Source organism: Callorhinus ursinus, unplaced genomic scaffold (genome assembly GCF_003265705.2).
Source record: "Callorhinus ursinus isolate GAN/ISIS: 27379988/994484 unplaced genomic scaffold, GSC_fseal_2.0 scaffold66, whole genome shotgun sequence".
NCBI lineage: Eukaryota > Metazoa > Chordata > Mammalia > Carnivora > Otariidae > Callorhinus > Callorhinus ursinus.
This window is the reverse complement of record NW_027397128.1, coordinates 174,411-199,022: the sequence shown is the minus strand read 5'-3', so window position 1 is coordinate 199,022 and position 24,612 is coordinate 174,411. Positions and strand designations below refer to the sequence as shown.

The following is a 24,612-nucleotide window of genomic DNA, read 5'->3' as shown; positions in this document are numbered from 1 at the left end:
ACATTTAACATTTAGATGAAAGTAAGTGACCATAATTTAGTCTCACCAAGAACATTTTCATGTGCTAATGATTTCTAATGAGCACAGTGGCCATTAAAAGTTTACACCAATTGGTTCAGAATGGAAGATGGTGTTTTTTTTCTTTTTTATTTCTTTTTTACCCTGACTTACAGTGTGCCCTGAGTCTGGTTGTATTATCTTAGTACTGTCTTATCAGATCAAGAATCTCTTTCACTTAATCTACCCTTTCATCAATGGCTAGCTGTATTAATTAGTCTGTTTATTCATGAATGTATCCTGAGCACTTACTCTGTTAAAAACACCATGCTTGGGCACTTGTGGACTTGTTGTCCAAGCTCATCAAAATGATCTCTGCTACTCAGCTATCTTAGATGGCTAAGACATTCTCTTTAAGGAATGGTTTGGCTTTGTTAATTCAAAGTTTTCCTGACTTGGCTTCTGTTTCCAAATTGTTGTCAATGTTATTAATACATTTTGGATTGGTCCTATAAGAAATGGGGACTTTTGAGATGTTAATGGATCTAGCTAAATCAATGACTACTAAAATGAGTAAAAATGTGCTTAAGCAGCTTCTGAGAAAGGGCCCTATGACTTTTGGGATCCTTGTCATAGAGAATGGAGGGGAAAGTTCTATACTCTGGATTCTGTACTCTGAAGAACTTTGCTTGTGATCCAGCTTTCCTAATAACTCACTGGTAGAGTGACGTCCTTCTTTCAACCTCAATTTCCTCATATGAAAAACAGAAATGATTATTCCCTGTCTATTTCATAAAGTAGGAGTGAACCTTCCTAGTGCTTAATAAATGGTAAAGCCCTGATGGAGTCAGGAACATCCTCATCCTGGTTTTTTCCTTTGTGTGCAGGGCTACCTGAAGCAATGCCGGAAGAGAAGGGACATGTTCAGTGATGAGCAACTGAAGGTAATCTTTGGGAACATTGAAGACATCTACAGGTTTCAGATGGGCTTCGTGAGAGACCTGGAGAAACAGTACAACAATGATGACCCCCACCTCAGTGAGATAGGACCATGCTTCCTGGAGCACGTAAGCATCTTCCCCCTTTGTAAGGGTTTTGAGAGAGGATAGGAAGAAATGGAAGGCGTGTCTGAACTATCTGGTCCTGCTCAGCTTCCTTGTCCTGTGGTGGGGGATAGATTCCTATAACCCTGATGTAACCCCCTTGCCAGGGTATGAGGACTTAGGAAGGGGACTGTGATTTGGCCTAGGACTTTTTCTTTACCATTCCCTTCCCTTTTTTCTCTCCTTCAAGAAAGCTACCAATAGGATTTTCTTCATTTTCTTTTTTCTGTACCTGTTGGGTTCAGTTTCTATGGGACTAACTGTTTTGGAAGAAACTCTGCACATATTCACTGCATGGAAAATCCAGGAATCTGAGAAATGTAGTCAGCATGAAAGTAGGCCCCTTCAAGACATATAGAGGAGAGCAATAAGGTAGAAGAAGTGACAGATATAGGAAAAGGGACCATATGACTTAGAGGAAGGAGCACTAGGAAACAGGAAAGCAAGGATTTGAGTCCTGTATCTGTAATGACTGTCTAGGTAACTTTGGGTAAGTCCCTTACCTTCTTTGGGCTTCCTCATCTGGAATATAAGAAGGTTTCATTGTACACTTTTGTGGTTCTCTAATATATTTTTTGGTTTCATTCACAGGTGACTTAGTTGTTCTGCTAATTCTTCTCCTTTGTATAAAGTATTTATTTTTAAAGACGTAATATGTACACATGATACAAAATTCAAATGACACAGAAAAGTGTGCAACTAGAAGTAAATCTTTTTGCAAATTCCCCATATGTTTGTTGGGGGACTATCCCTAAGACTGCTCTTATGTTCAGTGATTTCCTAGAAGGACTCACAAGAATCAGCATATAGTCATACTTGTGGTTATGATTTATTATAGCTAAAGGATTCAAAGCAAAATCGGCAGAAAGAAAAGGCACATGGCACAAAGTCTGGAGGAAACTAGGGACAAGCTTCCAAGACACCTCTGCCAGTGGAGTCATATAGGATACATTCTCAATTCCCCTTGCAATGAGTTGTGACAACACATGTGAAATGTTTTCTACCAGAGAAACTCATTAGGGAATCAGTACCCAAGATTTTTATGGGGGATTGGTCATGTAGGCATGCTCTGTCTAGAATGTACCAAAGTTCCAGACTCCCAGATGGGAAACAGGTATTCAGCATAAGCCACATTGTGTATACAAACTGTGTAGGCACAGTGAGCCACTCATGTCAGGGAATGATGAGAACCCTCTTGAGATCCATGTTCCAATATACCAGCCAAGAGCCAACCTTCCAAGCAGGTCTTTCTAAGAATAGCAGTCTCAGGCCTGATAAGTTAACTTTCTCTGCACAGTATTTAAAATGGTTCAGCCATTTCAGAAAGCACCTGGGCAGTATTTACATGTGTATGACATAGTGTATGACAACATGTATATGACATAGTGTTTCCATATTTATCCCAGGGAAATTCTTACAGAGGTTCATGAGGGAGCATTTGCAAGGCTGTTAATTGCATGGTGGTGTTGTGTGTGGTGGAGTGCAATTAGAAGCAACTTAGGTATTTACCACCAGGGGATGAATAAAAAACATAAAGAAGATGCTTACTGTGGGGTTTTGTGTTGCAAGGAGCAATAGACTAGATGTATGTAGTTACAGTAACAAACAACAGACTAGACGTATGTAACTTACAGCAATATGTATAGATATCAGAAACACAGTTTTGATTGGGAAAGTAGAATATAGAGTAGTGGTTCTTTGTTGGAGCCTGCCCTGTGCATTGTAGTGTGTTTAACAGCATTCCTGTTCTCTACCCACTGAATGCCAGTAGTACCCCAACACCACTGAGTTGTGACAACAAAAATGTCTCCAGACATTGTCAAATGTCCCCTGGGGGACAAAAATTACCACTGATCTGTTGAAATGATCACATGCTTTTACCCTTTAATCTATTAAAGTGGTGAATTTGGATTGAGTAATTTTTATATGTTAAATGAACATTGTATTGCTGGAATAAAGCCTACCTAATCATGTTATATTATCAGTTATTTTACATGTTAGTTTGCCTTTTTTAAAAGTATTGGATTGTTTATGCTTTTATTATTCAGTTCTATAATGTCATTTTTATCAGCTTTGTTTAGATGTAATTTACATACAGTAAGATTCACCAATTTTTAGTGTATAATTTGGTGAATTTTAACAAATGTATATAGTTGTATAACTACCATATAATCAAGATACAGAACATTTCTACCACTTCATTAAGTTTTCTTATTCTCCCTTTGTAGCCAATCCCTGTTCCCATGCCTGGCCCTTGCTAAACAGTGATCTGCTTTCTGTCACCATAATTTTACTTTTTCTACAGTGTCATATAAATGGAATCAGAGAGTGGTAGTCTTTGTGTTTAGCTTCTTTTACTTAACAGAATGCCTTTGATATCATCCTATTGTTGCATGTATCAGTAGTTGGTTCTTTTTTATTAGTAGTATTCCACTGTATGAATATACAACCCATTCATTCACCAGTGCATTCCAGGATATCTGGGTTGTTTACTAGGTTGCTTCCATCTGAGGGATTACTAGGTTTCATATTAGGTGTTTATTTTTGTTTGTTTGTTTTTTAGCCATTCTAATAGATATGTAGTAGCATTTCCTTGTGATTTTATTTATTTATTTATTTTATTTTTTAAAAGATTTTATTTATTTATTCATGAGAGACAGAGGGAGAGAAAGAGGGAGAGAGAGAGAAAGAGAGAAGCAGAGGGAGAAGCAGGCTCCCAAGGAGCAGGGAGCCCGATGTGGGACTCTATCCCAGGACCCTGGGATCATGACCCTGAGCTGAAGGCAGATGCTTAACCATCTGAGCCACCCAGGCGCCCTTCCTTGTGATTTTAATTTGCATTTCCCTAATGGCTAATGATGTTAAGTATTTTTTCATGTACTTATTTGCTATTTGTATAAAATCTTTGGTGAAAGGTCTGTTCATGTCCTTCTCACACTTCTAAGAGGTTGTTTTCTTATTGTTCAGTTTTGAGAGATTTTTAATTTATTGTTCATAAGTTGTTGGTCAGATATGTGAATCAGAAAGATTTTCTCCCAGTTTTTGGCTTAGCCTTTCATTTTCTTAACAGTGTCTTTGAAAAGCATAAACTTTTAATTTTGTTGAAATTCAATGTATCACTGTTTTCTTTGATGATTCATGTTTTTTGGGTCTTATTTAGGAAAACTTTGCCTAACCCGAGGTCACAAAGATTTTCTCCTCTTTTCTTATTAGAAGTTGTGTCGTTTTGTTTATTATATATAGGTCTATGATCTTTTTTCAGGTTATTTTTATATATGGTGCAAAATAAGGGTCACAGTTCATTTGTTCCCAAATGGATATCTAGTTTTGTTCCAGCATGGCTTATTGAAAAAACTTAACTCCTACATTGAATTACTTGGACACGTTGGTCAAAAATCAAACATATATGTGGGGGTTTATTTCTAGGGACATTATTATATTCCAGTGACCTATGTGAGTATTCATATACAAATACCATACTGTTATTTCTTATTGCTATTTTTAATTGAGATATGATTGACATATAATGTATTAGTTTTAGGCGTATGACATATTACTTTGATATTTTTATGTATTGCAAAATGATCACAAAATGATCACAGTAAGTCTAGCTAAGATCTATTACCATTCATAGGTTAAAAAAATTCTCACACCATCTTGATTAATGTAGTTTCATAGCAAGTCTTGAAAGCAGGTAGTATAAGTGCTCCAAATTAATTCTTCTTCAAAACAATTTTCGCTATTATAGGTGATTTGTATTCCTATAGAAATTTATCTCATTACAAGCAGTAATTTTTTCTCTTCTTTTTTTTTTTTTTAAGTAGGCTCCACATCATGGAGCCTGATGTGGGGCTTGAACACATGACCTGAGATCAAGACCTGAGCTAGATCAAGAGTCGGACTCTTAACCGACTGAGCCACCCAGGCACCCCTTTCTCTTCTCTTTATTGTAACGAGAGATGGATGTATGAGATGATGGATGTTATCCTATTATATAATCATTTCACAACATATATATCCAAACTATCATGCTGTACACCTTAAATTTATACAATGATGTATGTCCATTTTTTCTCAGTAAAACTGGGGGAAAATCAGCTTGCTAAGTTCTACCAAAAAACAAACAAGCAAAAAAACACTGCAAGCATTTTGATTAGGATAGAATTAAATCTGTAGATCAATTTTGGGAAAATTTGTAGGTTTTCAGCTCTATGAACAAATATCTATCTATCTATGTTTCTATAATTTCTTTTAGCATTGTTGCTAGTTTTCATGGTATAGATCTTGACCTTATTTTTAAAAATTGATTTCTAGGTGTTTTTTTTTTTTTTGCTGCTACTATAAAGGGTATTTTTATTTCAATTTCCTATAGTTTGTTCCTATGATAGATAAATACAATTGATAAACACAAGATAAATACAATGATTTTTGTGTATTAATACTGAATCCTGACATAATACTGAGTTTAATAATTGGTTATAATATTTTATATCAATTCATTAGGATTTTATACACTTATAATTATATCATTTCTGAACAAAGACAGTTTATTTCTTCATTTTATTTTTGTTTTTTTTTAATGTTTTTTACAGTTAGTTGATGCACAATGCTACATTAGTTTTTATTTCCTCATATCCAATCTATATGCCTTCTCTTTCCTTTTCTTGTCTTATTGCACTGGCAAAATGGTAAAAGCAGGCATCTTTTGTTCTGTACTTGATCTTAGGGACAAGCATTCAATATTTCACCATTGAGAATGATTATAGCTTTAGGTTTTTCATGGTTGGCCTTTATCATATTGGGGGCATTTCTCTCTAATCCTAGTTTACTGGTGGTTTTTTATCATATATATGTTTTTTCAAATACTCATGTATCTATTGAAATGATCATATGATTTTTCATTTTATTATTTTAATATAGTGAATTGGATTGGGATAAATCCCACTTAATCATGGTGTATCATGCTTTTAATATACTATTTTGCTAGTTGTTTGTCCTAAAAAGGTGAGAGACAAATACTACATAATGAGAATAGGCTTTAGAGAACTCAGTGACTCCATCAAGTGTAATAAAATTTGCATTAAAGGGATCCCAGAAGAAGAAAGAGAAGTGGGGGGATCAGAAAATATATTTGAGGAAGTAATAGCTGGAAAATTCCCAAATCTGGGGAGGGAAAGAGAGATCCAGAATCAGGAGGTACAGAGAGTCCCCCCCTCCAAATTCAACCCAAGAACGTCATCACCAAGACACATAGTAATTAAATTGGCAAAAAATAGTAATAAAGAAAGAATTTTAAATGTTGCAAGAAAAAAGAAGAAGGCTGCATACAAAGAAAAACCCATATACCTGTCAGAGGAATTTTCAGCAGAAATTTTATATACCAGAAGGAAGTAGTCTAAATATTCAAAGTGCTGAAAGAAAAAAAATCTGCCGCCAAGAATACCTTATCCAGCAAGGCTATCATTCAGAATATAAGGAGAGATAGTTTCCCAGACAAACAAAAGTTAAGAGAATTCATGACCACTAAGCCAGACCTACAAAAAATGTTAAGGGGCATTCTGTAAGTGGAAACCAAAAACCATTACTAAGAGTATGAAAACCAGGAAAAACAAAAGCAAAAAATAATTAGTAATAGCTGTGAAAATCAATCAAGACAAAAACAAAATAAAAGGATATATGATACCAAATATCTGGAATGTGGAAGGCAGAGGAGTAAAGAATGAGTTCAGAATTAAGTGACCCACTGCTTAATATACACTGCTATAAGCAGATGTTACATATAAACTGAATGGTAACCACAAATCAAAAACAGTAAAAGATATGCAAATAATAGAGTAAGGAATCCAAGTATATCACTAAAGAAAAACAGAAACCATGGAAGAGAGAAGAAGAAAAGATAAGAGAAAAACTACAAAAACAACTACAAAGCAGATAAGGAAATGGCAATAAATACATATCATAAATAATTGCTTTGAATATAACGGACTAAATGTTCAATCAAAAGATAGGTTGACAGAGTGAATTAAAAAATAAAAGATGCAACTATATGCTGCCAACAAAATATTCATTTCAGACCTAAATACACCTGCACATTGAAAGTGAGGGGATAGAGAAATACTTATTACACAAGTGGATGTCAAAAGAAAGCCAGGTAGCAATACTTAAATCATACAAAATAGAAATCAAAATAAAGTCTATAAAAAGAGGAAAAGAAAGATAGTATATAATAATAAAGGGGACAATCCAACAAGAAGATATAAGAATTGTAAATATACATGCACCCAACATGGAGCATCCAAATATATAAAGCAGTTAATAATTAACATAAAGGAACTAATTGATAGTAATACAATAATAGTTGGGGATATTAACACCCCACTTACAGTGATCCACACAGAAAATCAACAAGAAAACAGTGGCTTTGAATGACACACTGGAATGGATGAATTTAACAGATATATTCAGAACATTCCATCCTAAAACAACAGAATACACATTCTTTTCATGTGCACGTTGGACATTCTCCAGAATAGATCACACACTGGTTCACAAATCAGGACTCAACAAATACAGAAAGATTGAGATCATATGATGCATCTTTTCAGACCACAACACTATGAAAATTGAAGTCAACCACAAGAAAAACATTGGAAAGACAAGAAATACATGGAGGTTAAAGAACATCTTACTAAAGAATGAATGTGTTAACCAGGAAATTAAGAAGAAATAAAAAAAAATACATGGACACAAATGAAAATGAAACAGGACACTCCAAAACCTCTGGGATGCAGCCAAAGTGGACATAAAAGGGAAGTATATAGCAATACAGGCCTTCCTCAAGAAGCAAGAAAAGACAGTCTCTTCAATAAGTGGTGCTTGGAAAATTGGACAGCTACATACAGAAGATTGAAACTGGACCATTCTTGGGGCAGGTGGGTGACTCAGTTGTTAAGCGTCTGCCTTTAGCTCAGGTCATGATCCCAGGGTTCTGGGATCAAGCCCTGCATCAGGCTCCCTGCTCAATGAGAAGCCTGCTGCTCCCTCTCCCACTCCCCGTGCTTGTGTTCCTCTTTCTCTGTCAAATAAATAAATAAATAAATAAATAAATAAAATCTTAAAAAAACTGGACCATTCTCTTACACCATACACAAAGATACTCAAAATGTATGAAAGACAATGTGAGACAGGAATCCATCAAAATCCTAGAGAAGAACATAGGCAGTAACCTCTTCGACACTGGCCACAGCAACTTCTTTCAAGATACATCTCTAAAGGCAAGGGAAACAAAAGCAAAAATGAAGTTTTGGGACTTCATCAAGATAAAAAGCTTCTGCCCAGCAAAGGAAACAGTCAACAAAACTAAGAGACAACCCACGGAATAGGAGAAGATATTTGCAAATGACCTATCAGATAAAGGGCTGGTATCCAAGATCTATAAAGAACTTCTCAAACTCAACACCCAAAAAACAAATAATCCAGTCAAGAAATGGGCAGAAGACATGAAAAGACACTTCTTTGGTCTTCTTTGGAGACCAAAGAAGAAATACAAATGGCTAACAGACACATGAAAAAATGTTCAACATCGCTAGCCATCAGGGAAATACAAATCAAAACCACAATAAGATACCACCTTACATCAGTTAGAATTGACAAAATTAACAAAACAGGAAAAAACAAATGTTGGTGAGGATGTGGAGAAAAGGGAGCCCTCTTACACTGTTGGTGAAAATACAAGCTGTAACAGCCACTCTGAAAAACAGTATGGAGGTTCCTCAAGATGTTGAAAAGAGAGCTACTCTATGACCCAACAATTGCACTACTAGGTATTTACCCCAAAGATACAGATGTAGTGAAAAGAAGGGGCATGTGCACCCCAATGTTCATAGCAGCAATGTCCACTATAGCCAAACTGTGGAAGGGGTTAAGATGTCCTTCAACAGATGAATGGATAAAGAAGTTGTGGTACATATATACAATGGAATATTACTCAGCCATCAGAAAAGATGAATGCCCACCATTTGCATTGACATGGATGGAACTGGAGGGTATTATGCTAAGTCAAATAAGTCAGTTAGAGAAAGACAATTATCATGTGGTTTCACTCATATGTGGAAGATAAGGAATAGCATGGAGGACCATAGAAGAAGGGAGGGAAAATGGAAGGCAGAGAAATCAGAGAGGGAGACGAACCATGAGAGACTCTGGACTAGGGGAAACAAACTGAGGGTTTCAGGGGGGAGGGGGTAGCCGGGTGATGGGTATTAAGGAGGACATGTGTTGTGATGAGCACTGGGTGTTATATGCAACTAATGAATCCTTGAACACCAGATCAAAAACTAATGATATACAGTGGCTAACTGAACATAATAATAAAAAAAAGAATGAAACAAGTAAAATCTCAAATACGCAACCTAACCTTACACTTAAAGAAGCTAGAAAAAGAACAACAAAGGAAGCACAAAGCCAGCAGAAGAAAAGAAACAAAAAAGATGAGAGCAGAAATAAATGATATAGAAACAACAACAAAAAAATATAATAGATCAATGAAAGCAGAAGCTGGTTCTTTGAAAAAATTAGTAAAATTGATAAACCACTAGCCAGATGCATCAAAAAGAAAGGGAAGTACCTAAATAAATAAAATCATACATGAGAGAGAAGAAACAACCAACACCACAGAAATGCAAATGGAAAGACATCCCATGCTCAATGGATTGGAAGAAAAACACTGTAAATGTCTATACTACCCAAAGCAATCTATACATTTAATGCAATCCCTATCAAAATACCACCAACATTTTTCATGGAGCTAGAACAAACAATCCTAAAATTTGTATGGAGCCACAAAAGACCCGGAATAGCCAAAGCAGTACTGAAAAAGAAAAGTAAAACTGGAAGCAACATGACTCTGGTCTTCAAGCTATATTACGAAGCTGTCATCATCAAGACAGTGTGGTATGGCATAAAAACAGACACAGATCAGTTGAACAGAATAGGAAACACAGAAATGGACCCACAAGTGTATGATCAATCTAGTCTTCAACACAACAGGAAAGAATATCCAGTGGAAAAAAGATAGTCTCTTTAACGAATGGTGTTGTTAAAAACTGGACAGCAACATGCAGAAGAATGAAACTGGACCACTTTCTTACACCATACACAACAGTTAATTCAAAATTGATGAAAGACCTCAATGTGAGACAGGAAACCATCAAAATCCTAGAGGAGAGCACAGGCAGCAACCTCTTTGGCATTGTCTGTAGCAACTTGTTACTATACACATCTCTGGAGGCAAGGGTAGCAAAAGCAAAAGTGAACTCTTGGGACCTTATCAAGATAAAAAAGCTTCTGCACAGTGAAAGAAACAATCAACCAAATTAAAAGGCAACCTTCCGAATGAGAGAAGGTATTTGTAAATGACATATCTGATAAAGGGTTAGTGTCCAAAATCTATAAAGAACTTACCAAACTCAACACCAAATAATCCAGTTAAAAATGGGCAGAAGACATGAATAGACATTTTTTTCCCCAAAGAATACATACAGATGGTTAGCAGATAGATGAAAAAATGTTCATCATCATTTGTCATCAGGGTATACAAATCAAAACTACATTGAGATATCACCTCACACCTGCCAGAATAGCTAAAGTAAACAATACAGGAAACAACAGATGTTGGCAAGGGCATGGAAAAAGGGGAAACCCTCTTACACTGACAGTGGGAATGCAAATTGGTGCAACCACTCTGGAAAACAGTAAGGAGGTTCCTCAAAAAGTTCACAATAGAACTACCCGAGGATCCAGCAGTTGCACTACTAAGTATTTACCCACAGTTTACATTAATACTAATTCAGATGGGTACATGCACCTGATGTTTATAGCAGCATTTTTACTGCTAGCCAAATTATGGAGAGTCCAAATATCCATCGACTGATGAATGGATAAAGAAGTATATATACATATGTGTGTGTATTTATATACATATACAATGGAATATTACTCAGCCATAAAAAAGAACGAAATCTTTTCATTTGCAATGACATGGATGGAGCTAGAGAGTATTATTCTATGTGAAATAAACCAGAGGAAGACAAATACTATATGATTTCATTCATGTGTAATTTAAGAAACAAAACAGATGAACATAGGGAAAAAAAGAGGCAAACTGTAAAACTGACTCTTAACTATAGAGGACAAACTGAGGGTTGCTGGAGGAATGGTGGACGACGGGATGGGTTATATGGGTGATGGGTATTTAGGAGGGCACTTGTGATGAGCACTGGGTGTTGTATGTAAGTGATGAATCACTAAATCCTATTCATGAAGTGAATATTACACTGTATGTTAACTAACTGGAATTTAAATAAAAACTTGGAAGGAAAAAAACTTTTAGAATTTCTTAAAAAAAAAGGAAGAGAGTTTTATTCAAACCCAAGTGAGGACAGCAGCCCAAGATACACAGTCTTAACATGGAAGAAAGTGCTCTGGAAAAGAAATGTTTATTAAGGGTTATATATGGTTTTATGTTTCATCAAGAGTCACAAATCATCATGATGAAGGACATTTCAGAAAATTACAAACTTTATCTTATGCTTTTAGTATATACAAGGTTGTAGGCTTCAGAGCTATGGGAATGGAAGTTAGGGAGATTTTTACTCTTTAGTTTGAAGTGTTTATTTTTTGGTTATTTGCTACAATGTGTACTCAGGCAAGATAAAGAGCACAGACTTTGAAGTCTGCTGAAGTCATTCTGATTCTGATAAAAGTATGGCTTCCCTGGGAGCCCAGGAGCAGGGTCCACAAACATTAAAAGTTGAACATTTCTGGGGCACCTGGGTGGCTCAATCATTAAGCGTCTGCCTTTGGCTCAGGTCATGATCCCAGGGTCCTGGGATTGAGCCCCACATCAGGCTCTCTGCTCAGCGAGAAGCCTGCTTCTCCCTCTCCACTCCACCTGCTTGTGTTCCCTCTCTCGCTGCCTCTCTCTGTCAAATAAATAAAATCTTAAAAAAAAAGTTGAACATTTCCTTTATCACTAGACAAGAAACAACAAACAAAATCCAAAACCAACAGGAAGAAGGAAATAACAAAGATGAGAGTAGAAATAGATGATATATTAATTAAAAAATCAATAGAACAGATCAGTGAAACAGAGCTGGTTCTTTGAAAAGATCAACAAAATTGGTAAACCTTTAGCCAGACTCATCAGAGAGAGAGAGAGAGAGAGAGAGAGGACTCAAATAATTATAATCATAATTGAAAGAGGAAAAATAACAACCAACACCACAGAAATACAAACGATTGTGAAAAAAATATGAAAAACTGTATGCCACCAAATTAGAGAACACAGAACAAATGGATAAATCCCTAGGAACACATAACCTACAAAAACTGAAACAGGAAGAAGTAAAAACATTGAACATACTGATTACCAGCAAGGAGACTGAGTCAGTAATCAAAAAAACTCCCAACAAACAAAGTCCAGGACCAGATGGCTTCACAGGAGAATTCTACCAAACATTTAAAGAAGAAGAAGAACATTTAAACTATTCCAAAAAATAGAAGAATAAGGAAAACTTCTAAATTCATTCTATGAGGGCAGTATCACCCTTACACCAAAACAAGATAAAGGCACCAGAGAGAGGAAGAGAGAGAGAGAGAGAGAACTACAGGCCAATATCCCTGATGAGTATACATGCAAAAATACTCAACAAAATATTAGTAAACCAAATCCAACAATATATTTAAAAAATATATTTACCACAATCAAGTGGGATTTATTCCTGGGATGCAACGGTGGTTCTATATTCTCAAATCAATCAACATGATATATCACATCAATAAGACAAAGGATAAAAACCATGTGATCATTTCAATAGATGCAGAAAAAGCATTTGACAAAGTACAATATCAAGTTATGGTAAAAGCCTTCAGCAAAGTAGGTTTAGCAGGAACATATTTCAACATAATAAAAGCCATATTTGAAAAACTCACAGCTACCATCATACTCACTGGGAAGAAACTGAAAGCTTTCTTCCTAAGGTCAGGAACAAAATAAGGATGTCTTCTCTCACCATTTTTATTCAATGTATTACTGGAAGCCCTAGCTACAGCAGTTAAACAACAAAAAGAAATAAAAGACTTCCAAATGGGTAAGGAAGAAGTCACCACTTTTATTCAACGTATTACTGGAAGTCCTAACTACAGCAGTTAAACAACAAAAAGAAATAAAAGGCTTCCAAATAGGTAAGGAAGAAGTAAAACTTTCACTATTTGCAGATGCCATGGTACTCTATACAGAAAACCTGAAAGACTCCACCAAAAGCCTGCTAGAACTTATAAATGAATTCAGTGAAGTTGCAGGATGCAAAATCAATGTGCAGAAATCTGTTACATTTCTAAACACTAATAATGAAGAGGCAGAAAGAGAAATAAAGCAAACAATCTGATTTATAATTGCACCAAAAATAAGATAGCTAGGAATAAACCTAACCAAAGCGGTGAAAGACCTGTACTCTGAAAACTATAAAACACCAATGAAAGAAATTGAAGATGATACAAGGAAATGGAAAAACATTCCATGCTGTGGGTTGGAAGAATGAATATTGTTAAAATGTCTCTACTACCCAAAGCAATCTACATATTTAATGCAATCCATATGAAAATGCCAACAGCATTTTCCACACAACTAGAACAAATAATCCTGAAACTTATATGGAACCACAGAAGACCTCAAGTAGCCAAAGCAATTTTGAAAAAGGAAAGCAAAGCCGGAGTTATCACAATTCTAGAGTTCACTTTAAATTACAAAGTGATAGTAATCAAAACATTATGGTAGTAGCACAAAAATAGAAACATTGATCAATAGAACAGAATAGAAAACCCAGGAATAAGCCCATACTTATATGTTCAGTTAACCTTTAACAAAGCAGGAAAGAATATCCAATGGGAAAAAGATAGTTTCTTCAACAAATGCTTTTGGGAAAACTGGTCAACTACATGCAAAAGAATGAAATTAGACCACTTTCTTACACCATAAACAAAAATAAATTTAACATGTATTAAAGACCTAAATGTGTAAGACATGAAACCATAAAAATCCTAGAAGAGAGCACAGGCAGTAATGTCCCCGACATTAGCCGTAGCAACATTTTTCTAGGTATGTCACCTGAGGCAAGGGAAACCACAGCAAAAATAAACTATTGGAATTATCTCAAAATAAAAAGCTTCTGCACAGCTAAGGAAAGAGTCAACAAAAGTAAAAGGCAACCTACAGAATGGGAGAAGATATTTGCAAATGACATATCTGATAAAGAGTATCCAAATTATGTAAAAAACCGATACAACTCATCACCCCAAAAGGTAAATAATCCAATTTAAAAATAGGCAGAACACATGAACAGACATTTCTTCAAAGAAGACATACAGATGGCCAACAGACAAATATCACTCACCATCAGGAAAATGCAAATCAAAACTACAATGAGATACCATCTCACCCCTATCAGACTGGCTAAAATAACACAAGAAACAACAGGTGCTGGCTAGGATGTAGAGAAAAAGGAACTCTTTTGCATTGTTGGTGGGAATGCAAACTGGTGCAGTCCCTGTGGAAGCAGTATGGAGGTTTCTCAAAAAGTTAAAATTGAACTACCCTATGATCCAATAATCACACTACCTGGTATTTACCCCAAAACTCTAAAAACATTAATTCAAAAGGATACATGCACCCCTACATTTATAGCAGCATTATTTACAATAGCCAAGATATGGAAGCCTACCAAGTGTCCCTCGATAGATAGATAAATGGATAAAGAATATGTGGTGTATAACACACACACACACACACACACACACACACGAATGAAATCTTGCCGTTTGCAAAGACATGGATGGAGATGGAGGATACAAGGCTAAGAGAATAAGTCAGAGAAAGACAAATACAATGTGATTTCACTCATATGTGAAATTTAAGAAACAAAGCAAATGAGCAATGGAAAAAAATAAAGAGAGACAGACCAAGAAACAGACTCTTACAATAGAGAACAAATTGATGGTTACCAGAGGGGAGGTGGGTGGGTGGATGGGTTAAATAGATGATGGGGATTAAGAAGTGCCTTTGTTGTGATGAGCACTGGGTGATGTATGGAATTGTTGAATCACTATATTGTACACCTGAAACTAACACTGTATGTTAACTAACTGGAATTAAAATAAAAACTTGGAAAAATAAAAAAATAAAATCCAATGCCAGAATTTTATTGTAGTGTTTTCACTTTTGTCAGGAGCAGTGTTCTGTCATTACCCTTTTTTAATAGAATTTCACTACTATTCCTACTTATTTTTTCTATACAAATGTTTACAGTTTGTCTACTTCCCAAATAATTATTTTATTATTAAATTCTGAATCAATTTAGGAAAGATTGACATTGTCACTGTTTTAATATTCCTACGTAAGGACAGGATCTTTATTTTCATTTCTCCAAAACTTCTTTTGGAATTCTCAGTAGACTTTTTTTTTCTCTCCATTTTTCCTGTGCTCATAGCAAGATGGATTCTGGATATACTCCGAGTATTGTAACAACCACCTGGATGCCTGCATGGAACTCTCCAAACTAATGAAGGACAGCCGCTACCAGCACTTCTTTGAGGCCTGTCGCCTCTTGCAGCAGATGATCGACATTGCTATTGATGGTTTCCTTTTGACTCCAGTGCAGAAGATCTGCAAGTATCCCTTACAACTGGCTGAGCTCCTCAAATATACCGCCCAGGACCACAGGTAAAAGATAGAGAGAAGCAGGAGTTAGGAGAGCCTCATCTACATGTTGGTCTTTATTAAGAATATATGTCCTTTAGCTTTTTCTGAGCTTCCTTCTGTTAACTTATCTTCACAATGGGATGGTGATATATTTTTGCTTACCTCATAAGGTTATTGTGTGTAAAGCAGAAGAATGCTTGTAAGAGTTTCTTATAAACTTGGGAATCACTATGCACAAAAAATCAGTATGCACCATTATTGCACAACTTACACCCTGCCTTCAGGGAGCTTAGCTGTGTCCTTAGACCTAAATTTAGCTAAGTGAAATAATCCAGATGGAATAATTGTTCAGCTATCTATTCTGCTCTGTTTATGTGATAGATTCAATACCCTAATAATAGCCTGCATAACTTGTAGTGACCTTAGATTTATTCTGCAAGGCTATATCCCTGGTATTCTTTAGTCTCTTCCACCCTCCTCTGCCTCATCCCAACTCTACCTTCCCTTTAGACTCAGAGCATGACTGGGAGGCAAACAGACTTGAGACTTCTCCTGAAGCTTTTTTTTTTTTTAATTTTTCAGTATTTTTTAAGAAAACCAACCCAAAAATGGCCAAGAAACTTAGCTCTCTCTAAATGGAAATGACCTACCAGTAAATGATCCTACCAGTAAGGTATATGCTGAGAGTCATCTCCAACAATGAATGAACCACCCCCCACTCTTTCACATGCTTTACTTTATAACCTAGAGTCCTCAGCCTTTTTATAACCTGCCTTTGATTAGTATTAAATTCCTGATCTTTGACTTATTCAGCTCTCTTCCTGATTGAACCCTCCAAGAAGAAAGAAGACTTCTGTCCAGTTTCCCTTAGCTTTCTACCTAATTCTCATTAGACCCACTTCCTACTTTCACTTGGCTCCATTACCTGGTTTCCTTGGAGCTGACTTCCAGACCTAGTTGTGTAAGGCCACAGGTATGGGCCAGTTGGTTTTGTTTATGCTAAGCTCAAGGCCAATCCCTGGGTTCATTTTTAAGTTGATGGTGTTTCTTTAGCAAATCATGGTCATGTGCTTCAGTTTCCAGAGCCTTGGACAAATTTCAGATTTGAATCCAAATGTGGTAACACTTGTGTGAGAATGCCACCAGTGGTAGCTCTGCCTGCCATGATGTGTTGGTTATGAGGGAGGCAGATGGTGAAGGACCTTACCCAAAAGGACTCTGTTCCCTTCTCCCTGAGTCTGTTTACTAGCTGGGGGATAGTGGGCATATTCATTAGAAATGAAATTTGCAGGTGACTAAATGTTATTTTAGAAGACTTAATACAGACAATTGCTAGAACTGAGTCCCAAGTTTTCTAAGGATACAGTTTCTTGTGAGAGCTAATAGGACACTGAAGAACTTCCACTAAAATTAGAATATTTTAAAAATAAAAATGGAAAATATTTATGGCACCTAAAATGGAAAGCCCTTAAAGGAAGGTCTTCTAGTCAGACTTCCTCATTTTATGGCTAGAAAGACTGAGGCCCAGAAAGCAAGTCCGTGTGGCAAAGCAGTGACTCGAAGTGTGGACAGTGGTCTGTGAACCTAGCTTTGTAAAGAGCCCTCCAGGTAATTTTCATGCCCCAAAAGATTTATGAGCCATTGTACTAGGCAGTCTGGAAGGCCTCTTCCAGTTCTGCCAGCCCATGATGTCATGAGCCTAAATTACCTCCACAGTTATACTTCATGGTGCTAAGTGACCAGAAGTGATCATTATTGTACATAAATCTCAGAGGAGCAACCTTCGGACCAATGGTTTTAAAACCGGGATATTCAAAGAGTGGTTCTCAAATGTCTTTATATTACAGCTCATCTCTCATCAACACCTACTCCTGAGTATCTGTTTCATGGAATCTAGCAGGAGACTCTAAAAATCATTCTTGTGGACTGATATTAATACGTAAATTATATATTGCACAATTGCTTTCAAGAGCCCCAGAAAGACCATTTTCAAAGCACAGCCCAAAACTGTGTGAGTTTCTTAAGCCAAAACAACCCCAGGACCTTATTGAGTTTAGTGGGAGCCAGTAAGATAGGATATCTACCTGGGATTTGCCATCCTATGGTCCTTCACCTTGTTATTAGAGTCCCTGCCTCAAGGTCTTCTTGCCCTCTGGGTCCCTATTTCCCCCTCTTTCTACCCTTTGAGCTCCAGAATGCTGAGAGAGTGGCTCAGGTATTGCGAAGATACATGAATACCTGTCCTCCTTCAGGGTGACAGTCCCAGTGTCGGTCCCAGCACTGTCTCCAGGCCATGGGGCACCTCTTTTGGCCGGCTTCAGGGAGCTGTATTAAGATGACAGCTCCTGTGATGCATGTCAGAGTAGCTTGGATTTGAAGTCAATTAGAGGCTGCTGCCAGCTAGAAGGCTTAGTCAAATAGGTGTTTGGATAAGTAGGTCTGAACTGTAAGCACTCAGAGTGGCCTCTAAGGGAGAAGATTAGGTGGATGGAGAGTAATAAATGGATAATAATACTGCCTTTGCTTACAGAAGGGTGATGTGTCCCCACCCTGCCTTCCAACCTTTCTTAAGTTGACAGGAAGGAAGACTGTGTAAGAGGGAGGTTAGCTGACATGTCTGGAACAAGACAATCTTGGTTCAGTAGATCTTATCAAGGGGTTGGGCCCAGACCTCATCTGAAGGCCTGGGGGCTCTGAGCAGGGTTTAGGTAAGACCACAACTATTCACTTCTTCTCTCACCCACTCCTAAAGCTAGTGGGGCAGGTTAAAAATGGGGACCTTCCCCCTCTAACCATTGTAAGAAAGGCAGCTAAAAATGGCAAAGGTTGAATGACAGTATGGCACAGTGACCGTAATGAATCCATGGCTGAGTAGTACATGGGGTCAGAGGTAATAGGCATTCTCATTCCAGTGCTGTCCAATGGAACTTTCTACAATAATATAAATGTTTTATATCTGTGCTGTCCAGTGTAGTAGCCACTGGCTACATATGACTATTGAGTACTGAGAAATGTAGCTGATGCAACTGAAGTACTAAATTTTTAACTATATTTAATTTTAAATAAATGTGGCTAATGGCTACCATATTGGACAGTGTAATTTTATGCTTTACCTTCCCCAAAGTGGCTTAAGTCATTTTCCTGGTGCCTTCAAACCAGAAAGAGGAATGGCATGGGAGATAGTAAATGGGCCCAAAGAACAGGGGCACTTATTTATGTTAGCAACTTCTACACTGCACCTACCCCTTCTGTCATCACCCTACTCTGCTTCCAAATGGCAGGCTCAGATAACCTTGCCAGAGAGAAACTTTAATAGTCATACAGAGCCCAATAGCTTGCCCATAGGCTGGAGCAAGTAACTGTAAAAAGATAAAATATAACAAGAACAGATGTTAGAATGGCTAAAATTAACAAGACAGGAAACAAAAATTTTGGTGAGGATGTGGAGAAAGGGGAACCCTCTTACACTGTTGATGGGAATGCAAGCTGGTACAGCCACTCTGGAAAACAGTATGGAGGTGCCTCAAAAAGTTAAAAATAGGACTAACCTACGACCCAGCAATTGTACTACTGGGTATTTACCCCAAAGACACAGATGTAGTGAAAAGAAGGGACACCTGCACCCCAATGTTCCTAGCAGCAATAGCCAAACTGTGGAAGGAGCCAAGATGTCCTTCAATAGATGAGTGGATAAAGAAGTTGTGGTTCAGGGATACCTGGGTGGCTCAGTCAGTTAAGCATCTGCTTTCGGCTTAGGTCAAGATCCCAGGGTCCTGGGATTGAGCCCCATGTTGGGCTCTCTGCTCAGTGGGAGCCTGCTTCTCCCTCTCCCTGCTGCTCCCCCTGCTTGTACTCTCTGTCAAATAAATAAATAAAATCTTAATAATAGGAAGTTGTGGTTCATATATACAATGGAATATTACTCAGCCATCAGAAAGGATGAATACCTACCATTTACATCGACATGGATGGAACTGGAAGGTATTACACTCAGTGAAATAAGTCAGTCAGAGAAAGACAATTATCATATGGTTTCACTCATGTGTGGAATATAAGGAATAGTGCAGAGGATCATAGGGGAAGGGAGGGAAAACTGAATGGGAAGAAATCAGAGAGGGAGACAAACCATGAGAGACTCGACTCCGGGAAACAAACTGAGGGTTGCGGAAAGGGAGATGGGTTAGGGGATGGGGTAACTGAGTGATGGACATTAAGGAGGGCACACGATGTGATGAGCACTGGGTGTTATAGGCAACTAATGAATCATTGAACACCACATCAACAACTAATGATGTACTATATGTTGGCTAATTGAATTTTTAAAAGAACAAATATAAGATTTTGCAGTTTGGTCTAAGAAATCAAGAGGGAGACAGAGTTCAAGGACAGATTTAGAGAGATGCAGCTTCTAGGCAGCCTATCTTTTAAATATTTATTTATTTCAGAGACAGAGAGAGAGAGAAAGCAGGGGGAAGGGCAGAGGGAGAAGCAGACTCCCTGCTGAGCAGGGAGCCTGATGTGGGGCTCGATCCCAGGACCCTGGGATCATGACCCGAGCTGAAGGCAGACACTTAACCCACTGAGCCACCCAGGTGCCCCTAGACAGCATAATTTAAAGAGACTTGGGAAGCATTAGTCAACCATGAGTTCAAAAGTCAGTAGTTGGATCCAGAAGAAAAACTGGTAATAGCTAACATTTATTAAGGCTCAGAATAAATAAGAATTTAAGAGGTTGTTTTTTTTTTTAAACAAAGTTGTCTTGAGACAGAATAAACTGGTTAGGATGTACAGTGAGCCTCCCATCACTGGAGGTGATAAAATTTAGTAGCACTTGAAGACTATGGTCTGGCAGGTGTTCACAAAACACAGGGAGGCCGTCTAAGAGGAAGTACTACATGGTGTGTGACTTGGCAGTTAGAACTGCCTTTTCTGTGCCTCTGATTTGTCAACCACCCCACACTTCAATGCATTAGGAAAGAAAAAAACAGTTGCTGTGTATCTTTTTTCCCTCCTTTCTTTTTTCTAATTAGTGCTGGGACAGTGAGCAGGTTAATGACCGCAAAATATGTTTAGCTTTTCTAAGGAAAGGTTAGTTAAGATTGAATCATAATTCATCCTCTTGCCCTCTCAGTCTATTGTAGCTCCACCAAATGGCTGGGATCTCACTTTCAATCTGCCTTTCACAGGGACCATTTGATTGGAAATCAGATCAGACAAGCAGAGAAAACTGGGCAGGATGGTATAACCTTCAACAAGTAGGCCATCCAAAGTCCCAGGAAACTGGGCCTAAAAGTTGCACTTCTGTGACTAGAGGTTTTGAGAGGTAACCCATGTGGTGTCTAGAGAAATGTTTGCTTTGTACTAATAATACTGCTAACATTCACAATAGGCCAAGAGTAAAACAGTTTATGTGGATGATTAAGCCCTCAACAGACCCTCCTGTAATTCTCCCATTTCACATATGAAGAAACTGAGTCATTGAGAGAGTCAGTGAGATTTGCCAAAGACCAGTTTTGTCAGTGACAAAACTAGGGTTTGAGCCCAAAGAGTATGGATCCAGAGTCTGTTCTTAAACACTGTGCTACATCCTATCTGTATATCGTACTGGAGGAAAAGAGTAGATACTATTTCACAATGACTTTGGGCAGAGTTCCCTAGAAATAAGTGGTAGAAGGAATAGTAAAGCTCTGGACCATGCCATGTATAAGGTTCCCTTCTTGATTCTTGGCTGGTTGTATCAGATTGGATGCAAAAATAATGCTATAAGGGTGGGTTAGCCTGGTGATGGGTATTAAAGAGGGCACGTTCTGCGTGGAACACTGGGTGTTATGCACAAACAATGAATCATGGCATACTACATCAAAAACTAATGATGTAATGTATGGTGATTAACATAACAACAACAAAAATTTAAAGAAAAATAATGCTATAAGAAAGATAGGAGTCTATTTCCCTTTCATGTAAAAAAATGTCTGCAGGTAGGCAGTCCATGACTGCTATGGTAGCTCTACGGTCATCAAAAACTTGGGCTCCTTCCAACTTTCTGTTATCCTATCCCTAGGAGTAGGGACTTTTTCTTATGGTCCAAGATAGCTGCTAGAACTTCAACCATCACACCTACATTCCAAGCATCAAGATTGAGTAAGGGGTAAAGAAGCATTAGCTATCTTCCTTAAAGGAGGTTTCTGAAAATATCTTCCCCAAATTTCTATTTGCATATCACTGGACTAATCACATAGTCACCCCTTATTGTAAAGAAAGATAGGAAATGTAATCTTTTATTCCATGTGACATGGGTTCCATCTGAAAATCAGGGCTCTGTTACTAAGTAGGAAGAGAAGAATGGATGTTAGGGTTGGCACCCAACACATCAGTTCTCTAACACATTGATACATCCAACTTGTACTTTTGTGTCTTCACAGTGACTACAGGTATGTGGCAGCTGCTCTGGCTGTCATGAGAAACGTGACTCAGCAGATCAATGAGCGCAAGCGGCGTTTGGAGAATATTGACAAGATTGCCCAGTGGCAGGCATCTGTCCTAGACTGGGAGGTAGGATCTTTATGAACAGGGGTACTGGGGAATCTGAATAACTTAGCTAGGACATCACATCTTAGCCTAAGATGAATGAAAAGGAATTAAATTTAAAGAGCAGCAGAAAGGATTTAGATTAGAGCCAAGGCAAAACTTTCTACTAATGAGAGGTGTTGTGTACTTGAATAGCTTTCTAAGAAGGTTGGAGAAATCTTTAAGGCAACACTTCATTGAGAAAGAAAAGGTTCATGTCTTTGGGTGTTGCCAGGAAAAAATTGGATTGAATCAATAGACTTTCAAGCTTCTTTCCAGTCCTGGAGTTTTATCACCACCAGGTGAACACTTGGATAAGAAGTGGTATGTACTAATCCACTCCCAGACACAGAATATAAAGTTGGTTCTCTTGTGCAGGCCAGCCAACATACTTCTTTTTTCCATTGGTGAGATTACCTTGCCCTGACACATTTGCTTGGTCTACCCAAGCTTGCACACTTGAGGCCAAGGTCATCATTCCTGCCCAGTCGACACACCAAATTCTGTTTTTTATCATTTGCTTATAAATTTAATTCCTGACAGCCCCCTATTTCGTTGGAAACAGCCACAGCTTCTCTGAACTCAGAAAGTCTTCAGTGAATGAAGTCACTAAAGGCTTCCTTTTCTAGATACTCACTTCCAGAGGATATATACAACCTAATAAATGAAGATTTTGCTTCTATTTATGCCACTGCTCTGTTGAGGTTCTTGGGTTTCTGTTCAATAGAAACAGAGCCATGAATTATAAGGTGTCATAGGTATGTGTGTTGAGTACACCATTTAGTGTTTGTCTCTTGTGCCCACCAAGAGAACCAGGGGCCATGGCATTTCATATTTATCTCTCAAACCCAAATTGTGAAATCTGATAGCCTACAGGCTAACATAACCGAGATGGGAAAGGCTGGTCATTCTACCAGGGAGGGGGCAGTAAACTTAAGCTTCATAGTCGCAGTGCAGAAGTTGAACCAGTTCCCTATTCCATTTGCCTCAACTCTGGTATCATTTCCTATGATTGAGAAGTAGTATCTCCCTAACATTTCAAGCAGTAGTACATTCTAAGAAGATTAAGCATCAGCCTTGCAAACAGCTATTTTACCAAAGTCCAGAAAAAATCATCTTTCATTCATTCTGCTACCTCTGATCCTTTTTAATGTAGATGGCTGGAAAAGACCACAATTCTGAGCATTTGGCATATTTTTAGTCTTATTTAAAGGATAACGTCCCCATAAGAGTAGAAAAAAAGGAGTGATTTTTTGAGATGAAGAGAAAGGAGTGAATCTATATAAAGAGACCATATTGCTCATAAGAGGAAACCAACACTGGCCCAAACTTATTAGTGAATCATGGTTCCTCCTTCCCTTGTGTCTGGCTTACTTTGGTTAGTTGCCTGATCAGAAGCAGAAGGCTAGACCAAATGACCTCTAGCAAGCCCATCAACTCCAAGGGACTCTGAAATTGTGGCTGATTAACAGGCCTCTTTCTCTCTACTCCTGCAGGGTTCTCTGTAAAAAGGAGGTTCCCAGCAGCAGTTGTCTTCATATTCCCTGGAACATCTTCCTTCTTCCTAATGCCTGGAATATCTAATTCCTCCATATGCTCTTCCAGTCCTTGAAGGTAGAGCCATGGAGGACCAACAATAGCTTGAAATTCCTTGGCCTATCCAGGGAGCCTTATTAATACCAAACTCGAAGACACTGAATTATGATTTAAAGACTCAGCATCTAAAAAGGAATTTCATGTGTTTTTGTCTAGAAGTGGGGGGTGGGAAACAAAAAGACGATTTTGAGCCAGGATTGATGGGAGAACAATTACTCTCTGCCTCCTTTGTTAGCATGATTGATTGGGTCTTCTAATCAACCAAGCCCATATGTACAACCCTGACACCCTGCTGCTTGGTGAAGCCCTTCATCTAATTTGGCAAGAAGAAAAATTCCTCATGGTTCCCTTTTCAGACTCTGGGGTCACCGTGGAACTTACTAGCTCTAGAGGGGTTGTCTTCTAGGAAGCTTTTCTCCAGCGAATCCTGTTGGGTGCAGTTCAGAGGGCAGGCCTAAAGTGTCTTATGTTTGTCATATCTAGTCTTCAAGACAGTCACCAGGGCTTTTAGGCAACTACCCTTTCCATCAACAATTCTGGCATGTACACACACACACACACACACACACACACACACACACACACACACACACA

The 24,612-nt window shown here is 37.9% G+C and overlaps 1 protein-coding gene across 13 annotated transcripts in view; it reads left to right on the top strand.

Annotated features, from left to right (window-relative positions):
- ARHGEF9 (Cdc42 guanine nucleotide exchange factor 9) overlaps window positions 1-24,612 on the top strand; it is a 233,675-nt gene that overhangs the window by 150,890 nt on the left and 58,173 nt on the right. For all 13 annotated transcript variants that reach the window (XM_073885843.1, XM_073885852.1, XM_073885849.1 and 10 more), the window contains 3 exons: window positions 885-1,064; window positions 15,644-15,876; window positions 22,278-22,407. In XM_073885843.1, the coding sequence (XP_073741944.1) occupies window positions 885-1,064; window positions 15,644-15,876; window positions 22,278-22,407 (543 nt within the window). The remainder of the gene's footprint in view (window positions 1-884; window positions 1,065-15,643; window positions 15,877-22,277; window positions 22,408-24,612) is intronic.